Consider the following 16,014-nt stretch of genomic DNA (forward strand, 5'->3'; position numbering starts at 1 on the left):
ATTATACCAAGCATATTCTCTGATCACAAGGATTTGAAATTGGATATCAACTGCAAAAGGAAAGCAGGAAAAACCACAAATACATGAAGATTAAACAACATACTTTTAAAGAACGACTGGGTCAAAGAAGAAATAAGAGGAGAGATCAAAAGATACATAGAAACAAATGAGAATGAAAATACATCCTACCAAAATTTGGGGGATGCAGTGAAAGCAGTTTTAAGAGGGAAATTTATATCATTACAGGCCTATCTCAAGAAACAAAAAAAATCCCAAATAAGTAACCTCACGTTACATCTTAAAAAACTAGAAAAAGAAGAACAAATGAAACCCAAGGTCAGCAGAAGGAAATAATAAAAATCAGAGCAGAACTAAATGAAATAGAGAACAAAAAGACAATAGAAAAAATTAATGTGACAAAGAGCTGGTTCTTTGAAAAGATTAATAAAATTGACAAACTCTTGGCTAGACTCACTAAGATAAAAAGAGAAAAGATACAATAAACAAAATCGAAATAAAACGGGAAATTATCATGGATGCCACAGAAGTACAAAGGATCATCCAAGAATACTATGAAGGACTATATGCCACCAAATTCAATAACCTAGAAGAAATGGACAAGTTCTTAGAAACATATGGCCTTCCAAGGCTGAACCATGAAGAATTGGAAAATCTAAATAGACTGATCACCAGTAAGGAAATTGAATCAGTCATCTGAAACCTTCCCAAAAGCCAAAAGTCTGGGACCAGATAGCTTCACTAGTGAATTCTACCAAACCTTCAAAGAGGATTTAATACCTGTCCTACTCAAACTCTTCCAAAAAATTGAAGAAGAGACAGTACTCCTTAACTGATTTTATGAGGCCAGCATTACCCTGATACCAAAATCTGGTAAGGATAACACAAAAAAAGAAAACCAGACCAATATCTCTGATGAATACAGATACAAAAATCCTAAACAAAATTCTAACAAATCGAATGCAACAATACATTAAAAAGATTATTCATCACAATCAAGTGGGGTTCATTCCAGGGGCACAAGGATGGTTCAACATATGCAAATCCATCAGTATGATACATTGCATAAACAAAATAAAGGACAAAAATCATATGATTATATCAATTGATGCAGAAAAAGCGTTTGACAAGATACAACATCCATTTATGATTAAAACACTTAATTAAATATGTGGAAGGAAAATACCTTAACATAATAAAGTCCATATATGACAAACCCTCAGCTAATATGGTAATTAATGGTGAAAAACTGAAGCCCTCTGCTCTATGTTCAGGAACACGAGAGGGCTGTCCCCTATCACCTCTGCTTTTCAACATAGTGTTCTAAGTCCTCACCAGAGCATTCAGGCAAGACAAAGAAATAAAAGGCATCCAAATCAGGAATGAAGAAGTTAAATTGTCACTCTTTGCAGAAGACATGATGCTACGTATAGAAAACCCTAAAGACTCCACCAAAAAGCTCTTAGAAACAATAAACAGGGGCAGATGGGTGGCTCAGTTGGTTAGAGCACGAGCTCTGGGCAACGGGGCTGCCGGTTCGATACCCACAAGGGCCAGTGAGGTGAGCCCTCTGCAACTAGAATGAAGTCAATGAGCTGCCACTCAGCTCCCGGTTGGCCAGATGGCTCACTTGTTTGGAGCACTGGCTCTCAACCACCAGGTTGCCGGTTCGACTCCTCGACTCCTGCAAGGGATGGTGGGCTTGCCCCCTCCAATTAATAATGGCAACTGGACCTGGAGCTGAGCTGTGCCCTCCATGACTAAGACTGATAGGACAACAACTTGCCTTGGAAAAGTCCTGGACGTGCACATTGTTCCTCAATAAAGTCTTGTTCCCCTTCCTCAATAAAATCTTAAAATAAAAATAAACGAATATAGTAAAGTTGCCGGCTACAAAATCAATGTACAAAAGTCCATTGCATTCCTATATACTAACAATGAAATCTCAGAAAAAGAAATTTTAAAAAATTCCTTTTGCAGTTGCAACAAAAAGATAAAATACCTAGGAATAAACTTAACCAAGGATGTAAAAGACCTATATGCTGAAAACTATGAGGCATTTTTAAAAGAAATTGAAGAAGACACAAAGAAATGGAAAGATATTCCATGCTCATGGATTGGAAGAATCAACATAGTTAAAATGGCTGTATTACCCAAAGCAATATACAGATTTAATGCAATCCCCATCAAAATTCGAATGGCATGTTATAAAGAAATAGAACAAAAAAATTATCCGATTTGTATGGAACCACAAAAGACCCTGAATAGCGAAAGCAGTCCTAAGAAAAAAGAACAATGCTGGAGGTATCACACACCCTGACTTTAGCTTATACTACAGGGCAACAATAATCAAAACAGCATGGTATTAGTAGAAAAACAGACACATAGATCAATGGAATAGAATTGAAAACCCAGAAATAAATCCACATAAATATGAACAATTTTTTGACAAAGAAGCAAAAAACATACAATGGAGAAAAGACAGCCTTTTCAATAAATGGTGCTGGCAGAATTGGAAAGCCACGTGCAAAAGAATGAAACTGGACTGCTACCTGTAACCATGTACCAAAATTAATTCAAAATGGATCAAAAACTTACGCATAAGACCTGAAACAATAAACTGCATAGAAGAAAACATAGGTACTAAATTTATGGACCTTGGGTTCAAAGAGCATTTTATGAATTTGACTCCAAAGGCAAAGGAAGTAAAAGCTAAAATAAATGAATGGGACTATATCAAACTTAAAATCTTCTGCACAGCAAAAGAAACCATCGACAAACTAAAGAGGCAACCAACTGAATGGGAGAAGATTTTTGCAAACAGTGCTTCCGATAAGGGGTTAATATCCAAAATATACAAGGAACTCATACAGCTCAACAACAAAAAAACAACCCAATTGAAAAATGGGCAGAGGACATGAAGAGACATTTCTCCAAAGAGGACATACAAATGGCAAATAGACATATGAAAAAATGCTCAACATCACTAATCATCAGAGAAATGCAAATAAAAACCACAATGAGATACCACCTCACCCCAGTTAGAATGGCTATCATCAACAAGACAAATAGTAACAAGTGTTGGAGAGTCTGTGGAGAAAAAGGAACCCTCATACACTGTTGGTGGGAATGCAGACTGGTGCAGCTGTTCTGGAAGGCAGTGTGGAGGTTCCTCAAAAAATTACGAATAGAATTACCATATGACCCAGCAATCCCTCTCCTGGGTATCCACCCAAAAAATCTGAAAGCATTTATCCATAAAGACAAGTGTGCTCCAATGTTCATTGCAGCTTTGTTTACGGTGGCCAAGACATGGAAACAACCAAAATGTCCTTCAATAGATGAATGGATATAGAAGTCGTGGTATATATACACAATGGAATACTATTCGGCGGTAAGAAAAGATGAAATAGGACTATTTGTGACAACATGGATGGATCTTGAGATTATAATGCTAAGTGAAATAAGTCAGACAGAAAAAGTAAAGAACCATATGATTTCACTGATATGTGGTATATAAACCGAAAACAACAAAAGAACAAGACAAACAAAAACTCATAGACACAGACAATAGTTTAGTGGTTACCAGAGAGTAAGGGGGTGGGGGGTGGGAGATGAGGGTAAGGGGGATCAAATATATGGTGATGAGAGGAGAACTGACTCTGGGTGGTGAACACACAATGGGATTTATAGATGATGTAATACAGAATTGTATACATGAAATCTACGTAACTTTACTAACAATTGTCACCCCAATAAACTTTAATTTAAAAAAGGGGCGGCAGAAGATCTAAATACCGTGTTTCCCCAAAACTAAGACCTAGCTGGACAATCAGCTCTAATGTGTCTTTTGGAGCAAAAATTAATATAAGACCCAGTCTTACATTATATAAGACCTGGTATTATATTTTATAAGACCCGGTCTTATATAAGATCGGGTCTTATTATATATTATATTATGTTATATTATATTATATTATACCCGGTCCTATATTATAGTAAAATAAGACCGGGTCTTATATTAATTTTTGCTCCAAAAGATGCATTAGAGCTGATTGTCTTGCTAGGTCTCTATTTTTGGAGAAACATGATACACATTTTTCCAAAGAACACATGCAGATGGCCAACCGGTACATAAAAAGATGCTCAACATAATTAATCATCAGGGAAGTACAAACCAAAATCCACAGTGAGATAGCCACTTTAACAGGTTTGAAGTGTTATCATAAAAAAGACAACAAATACTAAGTGTTGGTGAGGATATGGAGAAAAGGGAACCCTTGTGCACTGTTGGTGAGAATGTAAACTGATGCAGCCACTATGGAAAACAGTCTGGAGGTTCCTCAAAAAGTTGAAAATATAACTATCATATGAACCAGCAATTCCACTTCTAGGTATTTGTTTGAAGAAAACAAAACCACTAACTCACGAAGATATATGCACCCCTATGTTCACTGAAGCATTATTTACAGTAGCCAAGTTATGGAAACAACCTAAGTGTCCATCAGTGGATGGATGGATAAAGAAAATGTGGTCTATATATACAATGAAATATAATTAGGCCATAAAAATAAAATCTTGCCAGTTGCGACAACATGGATAGAACTTGAGGGCATTATGGTAAGTGAAATAAGTCAGACTGAGAAAGATAGATACCATATGACCTCACTTATACGTGGAATCTAAAAACAAAACGAAAAACAAAAGAAACCAAACTTATAGATACAGAGAACAGATTGGTGGTTGCAGTGGGGTAGAGAATGGAGAAGGAGCTCAAAAGATACAAACTTCCAGTTATAAAATAAGTGAGTCATGGGAATATAATGTACAGCCTGGTGACTATAGTTAATAATACTGTATTGCATATTTGAAAGTTGCTAAGAGAAATCATAAAAGTCCTTGTCACAAGAAAAAAAAATTTGTAACTCTGTAAGGTAATAGATGTTAACTAGACTTATTGTGGTGATTATTTCACAATGTATACAAGTGTGGAATCATGTTGTACACCTGAAATTAATGTAAAGATATAGTCGATTATACCTCAAAAAATTTTTTTAACACTGGATATTCCTTTTGTTGCTCATCAACTGTGTTCACCGACATATCCATCTCAAATACTCGGCACAATATTCGGCTTATTGTCAACACTCAGTAAGTGTTTGTTGACTAGATAACTGGCTGGCTACAGTGCTCTAGTGAGGGAAGGCCAGTAAGATTTGGTCTGTAAATTTATAAATAAATCTTATATCCTGTATACTGTCAGTCATTGAAGTTTTAGGATTTTAGAGCAGAAAGAACTTTTAAGTAGCAAAACATGATAGATATGCTACCCTGCTTTTATCTCTGCTACAGTTCACCTTCCTTCTTCTAACTCTTTCTCTAGCTGACCTACGTTTGTATAAACCAATGGAAGAGGCAGAAGCTAACCTTGATTTTCCAGCCTATTTACTCAGTTCACTGTGTCTCCATTTTTCAGCCCTGCTGCCATATTGCTTAATAATGAAATCCCTTAAATTAGGTAAAATGAAAGCAATCACCTTTGAAACAATTATGTCTTCCATTCAACCATACTCAGACATCCTCTGTCCCCGTATTAGATGATTGTACATTGCTACCCTTGTAGCCCCACTAAAAGACTGTGTCCTATGTTTCCTTTTCTACATATATGTTTAGGTCTCCAGTCTTATTGCAAATGCGCACACACACACACACACACACATCCCCCCTTATCCATGGGGGACATGTTTCAAGACACCTAAGTAGATGCCTGAAACCCTGGATAGTTGTAAACTTGTAAACCCTATATATATTATGTTTTTGTGGTATACATACATACTTATGATAAAGTTTAATTTATAAATTAGGCACAGTGAGAGATTAACAACAATAATAGACTAGAACAATTGTAATAATAAAATAAGGGTTACTTGAACACAAGTACTGCAATACCGCAACAGTCGATCTGATAACCAAGACGGCTACTAAGTGACTAAGGGATGGGTAGCGAATACAGTGTGGATCCACTGGAAAAGGGGGTGATTCAGATCCTGGGCAAGATGGAGCAGGATGGCATGAGATTTCATCACACTACTTAGAACGGTGTGCAATTTAAGATTTATGAGTTATTTCTAGACTGTTCCATGTAATATTTCCGACCACGGGTAATTTAAACCCTAGGAAGCAAAGCTACAGATAAAGAGGGACTACTTATTTTTTTTTTAAGTGAACTTTATATTTATTTATTTGACTTGAATCTGTTTTCTAGGAAACTAAGTATGTTTTTTATTTTTGTTTTCAAGCTGGTTTAGTCTTTCCCCCATCTGTATTTTTTATTAGTTTCAGGTGTACATGTCTAATAATGATTAGACATTTACACCCCTCACCAGGTGATAACCCCACCAAATCTACTACCCATCTGACACTGTACATAGCTATTATAATACCATTGACTGTGTGCCCTATGCTGTACTTTACATCCCGTGACTATAATTATAGTTGACATTCAATATTATTTTATATTAGTTTCAGGTGGGACTACTGTATTTTTAAAAAATCTGTAAATGCAATGTTGTGTTCTGGATTGGATCCTTGAACAGAAAGAGGACATTAATGAAATAATTGGTGAAATCGGAATAAAGTCTATAATTTTAGATAATAGTCCATTTCTTAGTTTTAACCAATGTACCATGGTTTTATAAGATGCTAACATTAGGAGAAGCTGGGTACAGGGAGGATGAATGACTTAATCTCTAGGATTTGTCAAGTCAATGCTTAACTGCAAGACTAAGGAATGAACTGCCCAGTGAGCTGGGTTTTACGCCAGTGGTTGCAAACTTTGGCTGCACTAATTACCAGGAGAGTTTTAATCAGTGTTTAAACTCTGATTTCTGGGTTCTTCTCATGCTTTTGCCCTGTGATTTTCTAAAAGCTCTCCACTTGATTCTAATAGACAGCTGGGGTTGGGATCCATCGTGTTAGACCATCCCAAAAATAAATACCTCGTGCTTCACTCCTCTTTTCAGTTACCACATTGTATTGGAATGGTCAGCCTCTCACTTGACTTTGTGCTTCCTGAACTCAGATCCTAGGGCTGTCTTGTCATAACTGTCTTCCTAGTGCTGGCACAGTGCTCGGCCCGTAGTGGACAGCCGTGGACGTTAATTGGATAAGTGGGTGGTTTCTTTCATTTTGAACACAAGAAAATTGCATAGTACCATGTAAGACAAAGAGAAAATGCTAACATCATGAGTCTTGTTTTTGTTTGGGTGTGTGTGTTTTCTAACCATCTACACTTTGGTACCTGCCTGCTTATCCATAATCTATTGATTTTTAAGTTCATTCACTGTCATTTATCCAGCTGCTATGAATTGACAGTAGCCAGAAATACTGGACTTCGTCAGGGAGTCGCAGTTGGAAATATTTTGTTCCATTATTCCAATTTGTACCTAGGTTCCGAAGCTTACCATCACTATACACGTAAGACGATAGTTTTGATGTGATATTCAGCGCTACTGTCCCTAGTAATGAAATCGGAACCTCTAGACAAAAGACACAGGTTGCCACTCCAATTGATTTTCTCAACTCAAAAATCTGTTAATTTAGACAGAATAGTAGAACTGGAAAGATATTTAGAAACATGGAATTCAGTCACTTTCATCCAACAGTGAAGAAACTGAAGCCAGATGGGTTTTGCGACTTGCCTGGGATGACACAGCTTGTTAGGGACACAGATGGTACAAGAAACCTGAGGTTCTGGCCCTCGGGCCTGGACCACTACATGGTATCTGGAGCATCTCAGATTACATTTGAAATCCAAGATCAAACTTCCATCTTGGTATCCGTGTTAAGAAGAGAAAAGATCTGGAAAAAGGTATTATTACAGGTTTCTCACAGGGTATGGGAAGGAGTATAGTTGAAAAGGGGAGAAGGCAGAGGAAAGAGATCTTGAATATAAGACTTTGAAACTTATCAGAAAAAGTGTGTTTTGTGGCAGCACCACGATTCATTTGTGTTTCTGTCCTTGTTTCCAGAGTTTTCCCCAGAGAATACCTCTTTCAACAGATCCACCTGTATTCCCTCGCTGATCTACAGCAGGTAAGCACTCAGAGGGGCCATTTCATATTTGTTTCCTCGCTGGGGAAGTATATTTGTTGGTTATTGCCGTGGCACCAAATTCTGCCATCATTAGGGTAGTTTTCTTTACAAGTCCTCATAGTCAATTGATTTCTATTCAGAACAGGGAAAAAGAAACAGTATGAAAAGATATTCCAGGACAATAACAAATGTTGGCAAGGCTGTAGAGAAACGAGCTCATACATTGCTGGTGGGAATGTAAAGGGGTACAGCCACTTTGGAAAGCAGCTTGGCAGCCCCTCAAAGAATTAAACAGTTACTATATGACCCAGCAGTTTCACTCCTACATATATACCAAAGAATTGAAAACATATGTCTACTTTAAACCTTCCCATGAATATTCGTAATAGCCAAAGAGTGAAAACAACCCAAATTTTCATCAGCTGTTGAATAAACAGAATGTTGTAGCCACACAGTAGAATATTATTTGGCCATAAAAAGGAGTGAAGTACGGATGCATGCTACAACATGAATGCACCTTGAAAACATAATGCTAAAACATACAGACAAAAGAATACATATGATTCATCCATTTAATGAAATGTCCCAAACAGGCAAATCCATAGAGATAGAAAACATAGATGAGTGTTTGCCGGGTCTGGGGAGAACAGGGGAATGAAGAGTGACTGTCCAGGGTTTGCTTTGGGGCTGATGAAAATGTTCTGGAATTAAACAGTGGTGGCGGTTGCACAACTTTGTGAATATACTAAAACCACTGAATTGTGTACTTTAAAAGAGTGAATTTTATGGTATGTGAATTATATCTCAGTAAAAAAAATTGTACGATAAAAATATATAAAAGGCAGTGAATATATTAAACTCTTTGTGCTCAAGCCAAACAGTTGGATGACTTTAAATTTTAATAAAACATAACAGAACACATAAGAATCAAAATCATGCTTTTATATTTTAATGAGTATATGTCTTTTTAATGATTGACAGGTTAGCAGCCAGGAAGAAAAGCAATATTTTGTCTGTTCAACCCGAAGTTTTCAATATGTTAAGCTTTGGTTAATCATTTAAATCAACAAATCATTCCCTAAGAAGCTTTAAGACATGAAATGAAAGCATTATCTATTGATTCTTTCAGGAGTCAATTAAAAAAAAATAATTGTGACAATTTTCAGAACATCTCAAACTGCTGTGATTCTATTCTTTTGTTTGTTGTTGTTTTCCTCTCTGGTTGGTTTGCTCAGAAGAAATGAGGTTCAACTTAAAAACTGTGTTCAAATCCTTCAGTCATTTTCAAGACTTTAAAAAACAATCTTAAAAAGTCATTTAAACTGAAGACTTTTGTGTTCTTTGTCCCCAAAGGTAGGAAATTTGTTTTAAATAGTAAGCATAGTTTTAGAGCATTTAGTGGAAGAGGTCTGAGAGAAGATGAGGGTTTTTATTTCCACTCGTGCATCAGGTTTAAACCTCTCTGCGCATGTCAGCTCCCTCCATTCCTTCAGTCCTGCCTGCCCGTTACCACTTAACCCAGCAGCAGCGATCTGCTGGCTCCGGTGGAAATTGCCCGGTGGTGTTCAAGGGGAAGAAGCATCGATGAAAATACCCATTATGCATTTATGTATTTTCTAGGACTCTACCTGACCACAGTGTCTGAGGACCCAGACTCTATCACTGAGATGTTTAAAGGCACCAACGTATTTCTCGTAGGTGGTTTAAAACAGAATGGGTGCGCTCCAAAGTGAGTCCTCTTTGAGGAAACTTTTCAGAAATGAGTTTTGATACCAGATGAAGAGAAAGAATCTGAGTAATTCCATATTCATTTTAGAGTGTCAAAGTAGTGTGTCCATTTGCCATAATAAAACCTGCTTTTTAAAGTTTTCTTATACCCTGGTGTCTTTTTTTTTTTTTCCCTCTTTCGTTTTCTGTTCTTTCCCTTGTAATAACCAAACCACACATGCCAAGCAGCTTACTTAAATCTTGGTGGGCTAAATCATTAGCCCCCAGAGCGCCATAAGCAGCTTAATCATTTTTCAGCCTCAGTAAGAAAGGGACAGAGGCAAAGCAGCGGCTCATGAAACTCCCTGTGGGTGGGGCAGCTCGAGTTCCCTGCATCCATTTACCCTAACTGGTTCTTTGTGCCTGGCTTTAAGATCCCCAAACTTATCATATTTAGAGGAAGTTTAATTCAATTACCTTTTCTGCCTGAAGTGGGTGAAATTGGATTTAGCTTTTGATCTGTCTGTATCTAGGCTATCAGTCCTGAAGGGCACCTCTGTGCCACCATCCCTTGGTTTTTGAGTAAATTTCAGGCATGTTTTCTGGATCGGAATGGTTTTTGCAAATGAGTATGTAAGGAAAGGGAACACAGAAGAAAAGAAAATACTATTGCTTTGTGACTGAGCGTGTCGCTGGGAGCAGGCAACCCAACCTAACCGACCCAACGGCCAGCCCCATGGTGTCCTGTGCCATTGTGGCCTCTGTCTGGCTGCTTTGTCATCCTGTTTTATGTTAGCTTCAGGAGTCGTAGAGTAAGTTATTTTCCCATTTCAGTCTTCTCCTCACTCCTAAAATAAAATGCTCTATAAAAGCAGATCTTTCAAAACAAAATAATAACTAGAAAACTGTATGTCAGTTTATAATTTTGCAGGGAGAAGACAAACGAAAGCAAGTAACATGAAGAGTTATAGATCTCAGTAATGATAATAAATATCCTTAAAGGCATAGATTCCTTTCTACAAATTTCTCAAGTGAATTTGATTTTTGTTCCCCATTAGCTTTTATTTATAAAACAAAATGTAGATATCTAAGACTCTACCTGACCAAAAAGAAAAAAGGTAAGAATTTAACAGACATTGTAAAGGTAGATTTATAATTTAAGTATACATAATTTTTAAATAATATAGTACACAAAACACTAATACCTAAAATAAAGATGCCAAAAAAATTCTGATACCAAAATATTTACAACCTTCTTTACCTCTCTGTTTTCATTTTTATAAGTCACAATCCCTAAAGTTTTAGCAGATAGACTCAATTCAAAACTTTGGCTGAAGATTTCAAAATACCTCAATGCTTTTGATGTTACATTCAAGACAGGTTTTTCCCCTCTTCTCATTACTTGAGTTTACCGGCCTCTTTGCACTCATACTCCCTTACAATGATACACTTGGACAACTGTGAGGAAATAAATAGTGCAGACTGACATTGCTTAGCCAAGGGAGTGCCCTCTAGTTCTCGGAGCTGTGGTCATCTGCCCACTGGCCAGTAAGGGCCAGTTATTGGCAAAAGTTGTAGCCTATGCTGGCACCAAGTCCCGAATTGTCTGTTTCACCAGTGATTAAGGTGCTCACTGGGTCTGACTAGCACGTCATGAAGCTAGTAGTCGAACGACAAAGTCATTGCCCGACTGTAATCAGTGTCAACATTGTAACATGTAAGATAAGAGCCAAGTACTCTTCCTGGCCTAGTAGCGGGGCCAAGGAAGGCAGCAGAGGGTGGGGACAGAGGCTTTCCAATCCTTGAAGCTTGAATTATGCATTTCTTAAGTCTTGAATTTCAGATGAATTTCTGTTCAGCAAAGTAAATAATGCTGGAAAAACCTATTAAATCTGTGCTCTTTGAATGTGAATCTAACAGAAAATAAAATCTTATATAATAAACAGAAGCTTTCTTTCAGAAGGTGAGAATGCACAGTGGATTTTTTTGGAACTGATAGAGTGATTGCTTATAAAGGATTGGCAGGCAATGACTAAACACACGTGAACGAATGGACAAGTATTGGTACATGTTTGGAATGGGGAAACTGAGGTACTCTTTTTGAGAGCTTTTTCCTGGTTTGATACTTCGAGAAGGGGAAATAGAATAGAATTTGTGTTTTGTTATTTTCAGTCTATCCAGCATTATCACAATCCATGGAAAAGCTTTAAGATGGAAATACAATCAAAAGAGAAGCTCCAAAGGGACAGCAGGAAGAGTACCATAACTCTCAGCGCATTCCCTCTCTCCTTTCCCCGTGCAGTATGTGACAAACCATCTCCTTACTCACGTCTCCCTGGCTGTTTTAATGCTGATAAGAAAGTTCCACATTTTACCAGTAGAATACATTAGTATATGTAAGTTAATGTTCAAGAGATTGTAGTTGGTCATAAGGAGCCAATCAGAACCCTGGTTTAATATGTCATTCCTCGGACTGTGTAAGTGATAGGAGAATTCTTCTAAAGTTCCTTCTACTTGCTGAAAGGAAAGGTCAGATTTAACTTCTAAATTTTGGCTACCTGTGCTCTTGTGACAAAAACCTAAAATGTATATTAATGACTAACTCTTCTGGTGTTACTCACCTTTGGGGCATATGTAAGTTAAGCACTGAATGATCGTGTTTGTATGTGATTCATGAGAAAGGATACTGGATGATCCCAGGGGTGAGGCAGCCGGTTAGAGTAGCCCCTCCCCACCCATTCCCTCCACCGCCCACCACCTCACCCCTCAACACACACGCTCTTCTTGTGGGACAATCTGACAAACCGATTTCCCCATTGTTCACCTTCCCTAGGCCTTAAATTTCCAAACTAGGCTGTACCTTCAGGTTAAGGCAATTTCGATTCTAGTTAATACGAAATATATTATCTGAAAAGAACAAATTATTATTTTGGCACAAATGCATGTGTCTTATTATTAATAAGCTGAAAACATAGCATGATACTCAAGGGGAGAGAGATTTCAACTGATAAGGTTGAATGATGAAAAAAAGGGTGGAAAAGTCTGGAATTTGGAATACTTACGAAAGAGATGTGAAGGATGGGAAGGATGCCAGAGAGGAGGACTCATAGCACTTAAGAGCCGTGAAGAGAGAGAGGAGTGAATCAAATGCACACTACCTTTCTCAAGTTGCCTAGGTCGGTCTGCACTGTTTGTTTTACGCTAACACAATCAACACTTCTGCTAAGCAGCTGGGCTTATACTTTTGATGAATTAATAATGATGATGGATGGATGAATACATACATACACTATCTATCCTAAACTCACTAAACCAAACTAAAAGAAAACCAAACTAACTACTTTACTGTTAGCCCTTAAACAAAATATTAGAAATACTGATCTATAAAATTACAAAACACAGAATTCTAAAACCGAATAAAAGTTTCTGCTCTTTATATGTCAGAATAACAGTGAGTTGTTCAATGTTGCACTTTCTGAACACTAACCATTCCTGAACAGCTAGCTAACTTTTCAGTTACCTTTTTCGCCAGTCCTCCTTACCCATGGAGCTTAGGAATTGTCATCTGTGTGACCTAAACATTTGTCAAAATTGGCCTCTGAAGAAGTCATGCAAATGGTGGTCCTACCTTGAAGATTTTCTCGTGTTTTCTAGCTAGCGAGTATGATCACCAAAAGACAATGTTTAAGGCATTTCAAGGCCACTTTTTAATGACATACTTTACTGAATTCTCCGAGGAAGTTATGCAAGTGATTTTGCATAGTCCTGCCCCACCAAGCAAACACAAACTCAGAGAATGTTATTCTCTGTGGGCCCTATTCAGAGCCAGCAGACAAAGGCCGAGCCTAAGTGTGCACCCAGTGCAGTGGCCCTTTCACCGGACGAGTAACAGGTGATGACCCTTTTCACACAGGGGCTGACATCTTTGAATTCACAGCCCACGGGAACACGATGGCTCCATCCCCACAACCAACTCATCAGTCCCCAAGCCTCAGGAGCCCCAGGAACTTGTATTCATAGCCTCTCAGCACCCCTGATCCCCACGCCATTGTCTACCCAGGCGTTAGCAGGCAGGATAACTAATTAGGAGCATTTGGATTTAACAAGCAGAAAAACAAAGCGTGACAGCCTGCCTGTGTTGTTCTGTGTCCACTGCTGCCGGCACTGCCTTCAAACACCCCTTAGCATAACCTGGAGCGAGACGGCAGTGAGGCCTCCATTGAAACATCACTAAAACCTCCGTTAACTACGTCAGCCAGGGTTGTTCCAACCAATGACGGAGTTAGGAAAGAGGACCGTAAGATATCTGTGGAAAAAACTATGCCTTTGAAATAAGTGGATCTTTAAAAAGTGCAAGTGTGTGTGTGTGTGTGTGTGTGTGTGTGTGTGTGTGTGTTTCCCTTGGCAATCTTCCAGGGGGGAAGGGAAGGGATTGAATGTTACTCTGTGAAGGACTGGTAGGTTGGCCGCAGAGCAAATGGAAAGCCACTCTCTCTCAGGAAAGCAGGTGTATTGTGAGGAGGTGCTGCACAATTCATGCCTCCTGTTCAGTCTCCCGGGGTATTTCAGATCATGGGCGGAGGGAGAGGGATGAGTGACAACCACTGCTAAGGGCCAGGCCGGGAGCCCCAGCCTTCTGACTGCGCCCAGAGGCCTTCGGTCTCGGGAGCCCTGCTGATCACAACTTCTGGGGTTTGTGAGTTTTGGTTTTGTTTTTTTTTTTTTTTTTTTGGTTTTTTGGTGATGGGGCCAATTAGTTGAGTGAGTTACAGCAGGTGATTAACAAGGTGGTGATACAGATTGTTCTTTATACCAGCTGGTTCAGTCTTTGCCCAGAGAAAACTTTGTATTCAGGGGCTGGGGCAGAAAATGTGGCTGGCTCCCGGCAGAGTTACGGCTCGTTTGGGGAAACTAGGTCAGAAAGATAACCGTGTGTTGTTGCGTGTTGGATAGAGAACCTTTTCTGCCGGGTAAGAAAGAGCTCAGCTGAGATAAGGACTCCAGAAGCCAAACCTGAGCCCCTCACGTATAAACAGCATGGTACTAGATGAGGAGGCAGCAACAGAATTGAGTGGTGTTTAGTCAGTGCTGAAGTCAATTTCCTGGGGGTCCCGTTTCCTGGCCCCCTCTTCTACTTTGGTATCTAACCCTCCAGATCCAACCAGTGGTGGAATTGGACTCTCCGCTTCCTGGCCCCACACCTTGCACGTCACACAGAAACATGATTAGTCACTAGCAGCAGGTAAGAAAGGATTTGAGTCAAAACTAACCTATCCATCAACAAGACAAATAGTAACAAGTGTTGGAGAGGCTGTGGAGAAAAAGGAACCCTCATACACTGTTCGTGGGAATGCAGACTGGTGCAGCCGTTATGGAAGGCAGTGTGGAGGTTCCTCAAAAAATTACGAACAGAATTACCATATGACCCAGCAATCCCTCTCCTGGATATCTACCTCAAAAATCTGAAAACATTTATCCATAAAGACAAGTGTGCTCCAATGTTCATTGCAGCTTTGTTTACAGTGGCCAAGACATGGAAACAACCAAAATGTCCTTCGATAGATGAATGGATAAAGAAGTTGTGGTATACATACACAATGGAATACTATTCGGCGGTACGAAAAGATGATATAGGAACATTTGTGACAACATGGATGGATCTTGAGATTATAATGCTAAGCGAAATAAGTCAGACAGAAAAAGCAGAGAACCATATGATTTCACTGATAGGTGGTATATAAACCAAAAACAACAAAAGAACAAGACAAACAAATGAGAAACAAAAACTCATAGCCACAGACAGTAGTTTAGTGGTAACCAGAGGATAAAGGGGTTATGGGGTGGGAGATGAGGGTAAAGGGGGATCCAATATATGGTGATGGAAGGAGAACTGACTCTGGGTGGTGAACACTCAATGGGATTTATAGATGATGTAATACAGAATTGTACACCTGAAATCTATGTAATTTTACTAACAATTGTCACCCCAATAAATTTAAAAAAAAACCTATCACAGCGTCAGAGAAACAGAAATGCCTGCCACACCATCGATTGGTTAGTATTACCATGTTTTCCCCACAATAAGCCCTAACCGGAAAATAAGCCCGAGCCTGATTTTTCAGGATGACATCCTCTAAACATAAGCTCTAATGCGTCTTTTGGAGCAAAAATTAATATAAGACCCGGTCTTATCTT

The 16,014-nt window shown here is 38.7% G+C and overlaps 1 protein-coding gene across 3 annotated transcripts in view; it reads left to right on the forward strand.

The window, feature by feature from the left end:
• The window catches only part of PLEKHM3 (pleckstrin homology domain containing M3), a 169,210-nt gene that overhangs the window by 86,408 nt on the left and 66,788 nt on the right, over positions 1 to 16,014 (forward strand). For 2 of the 3 annotated variants that reach the window (XM_033112230.1, XM_033112231.1), the window contains exon 6: positions 8,049 to 8,112. In XM_033112230.1, the coding sequence (XP_032968121.1) occupies positions 8,049 to 8,112 (64 nt within the window). Of the gene's footprint in view, positions 1 to 8,048; positions 8,113 to 9,732; positions 9,964 to 16,014 lie in introns of those variants that run through there. The other variant, XM_033112232.1, reaches the window with a different exon arrangement.

This window comes from Rhinolophus ferrumequinum, chromosome 8 (genome assembly GCF_004115265.2).
Source record: "Rhinolophus ferrumequinum isolate MPI-CBG mRhiFer1 chromosome 8, mRhiFer1_v1.p, whole genome shotgun sequence".
In the NCBI taxonomy this organism is placed as follows: domain Eukaryota; kingdom Metazoa; phylum Chordata; class Mammalia; order Chiroptera; family Rhinolophidae; genus Rhinolophus; species Rhinolophus ferrumequinum.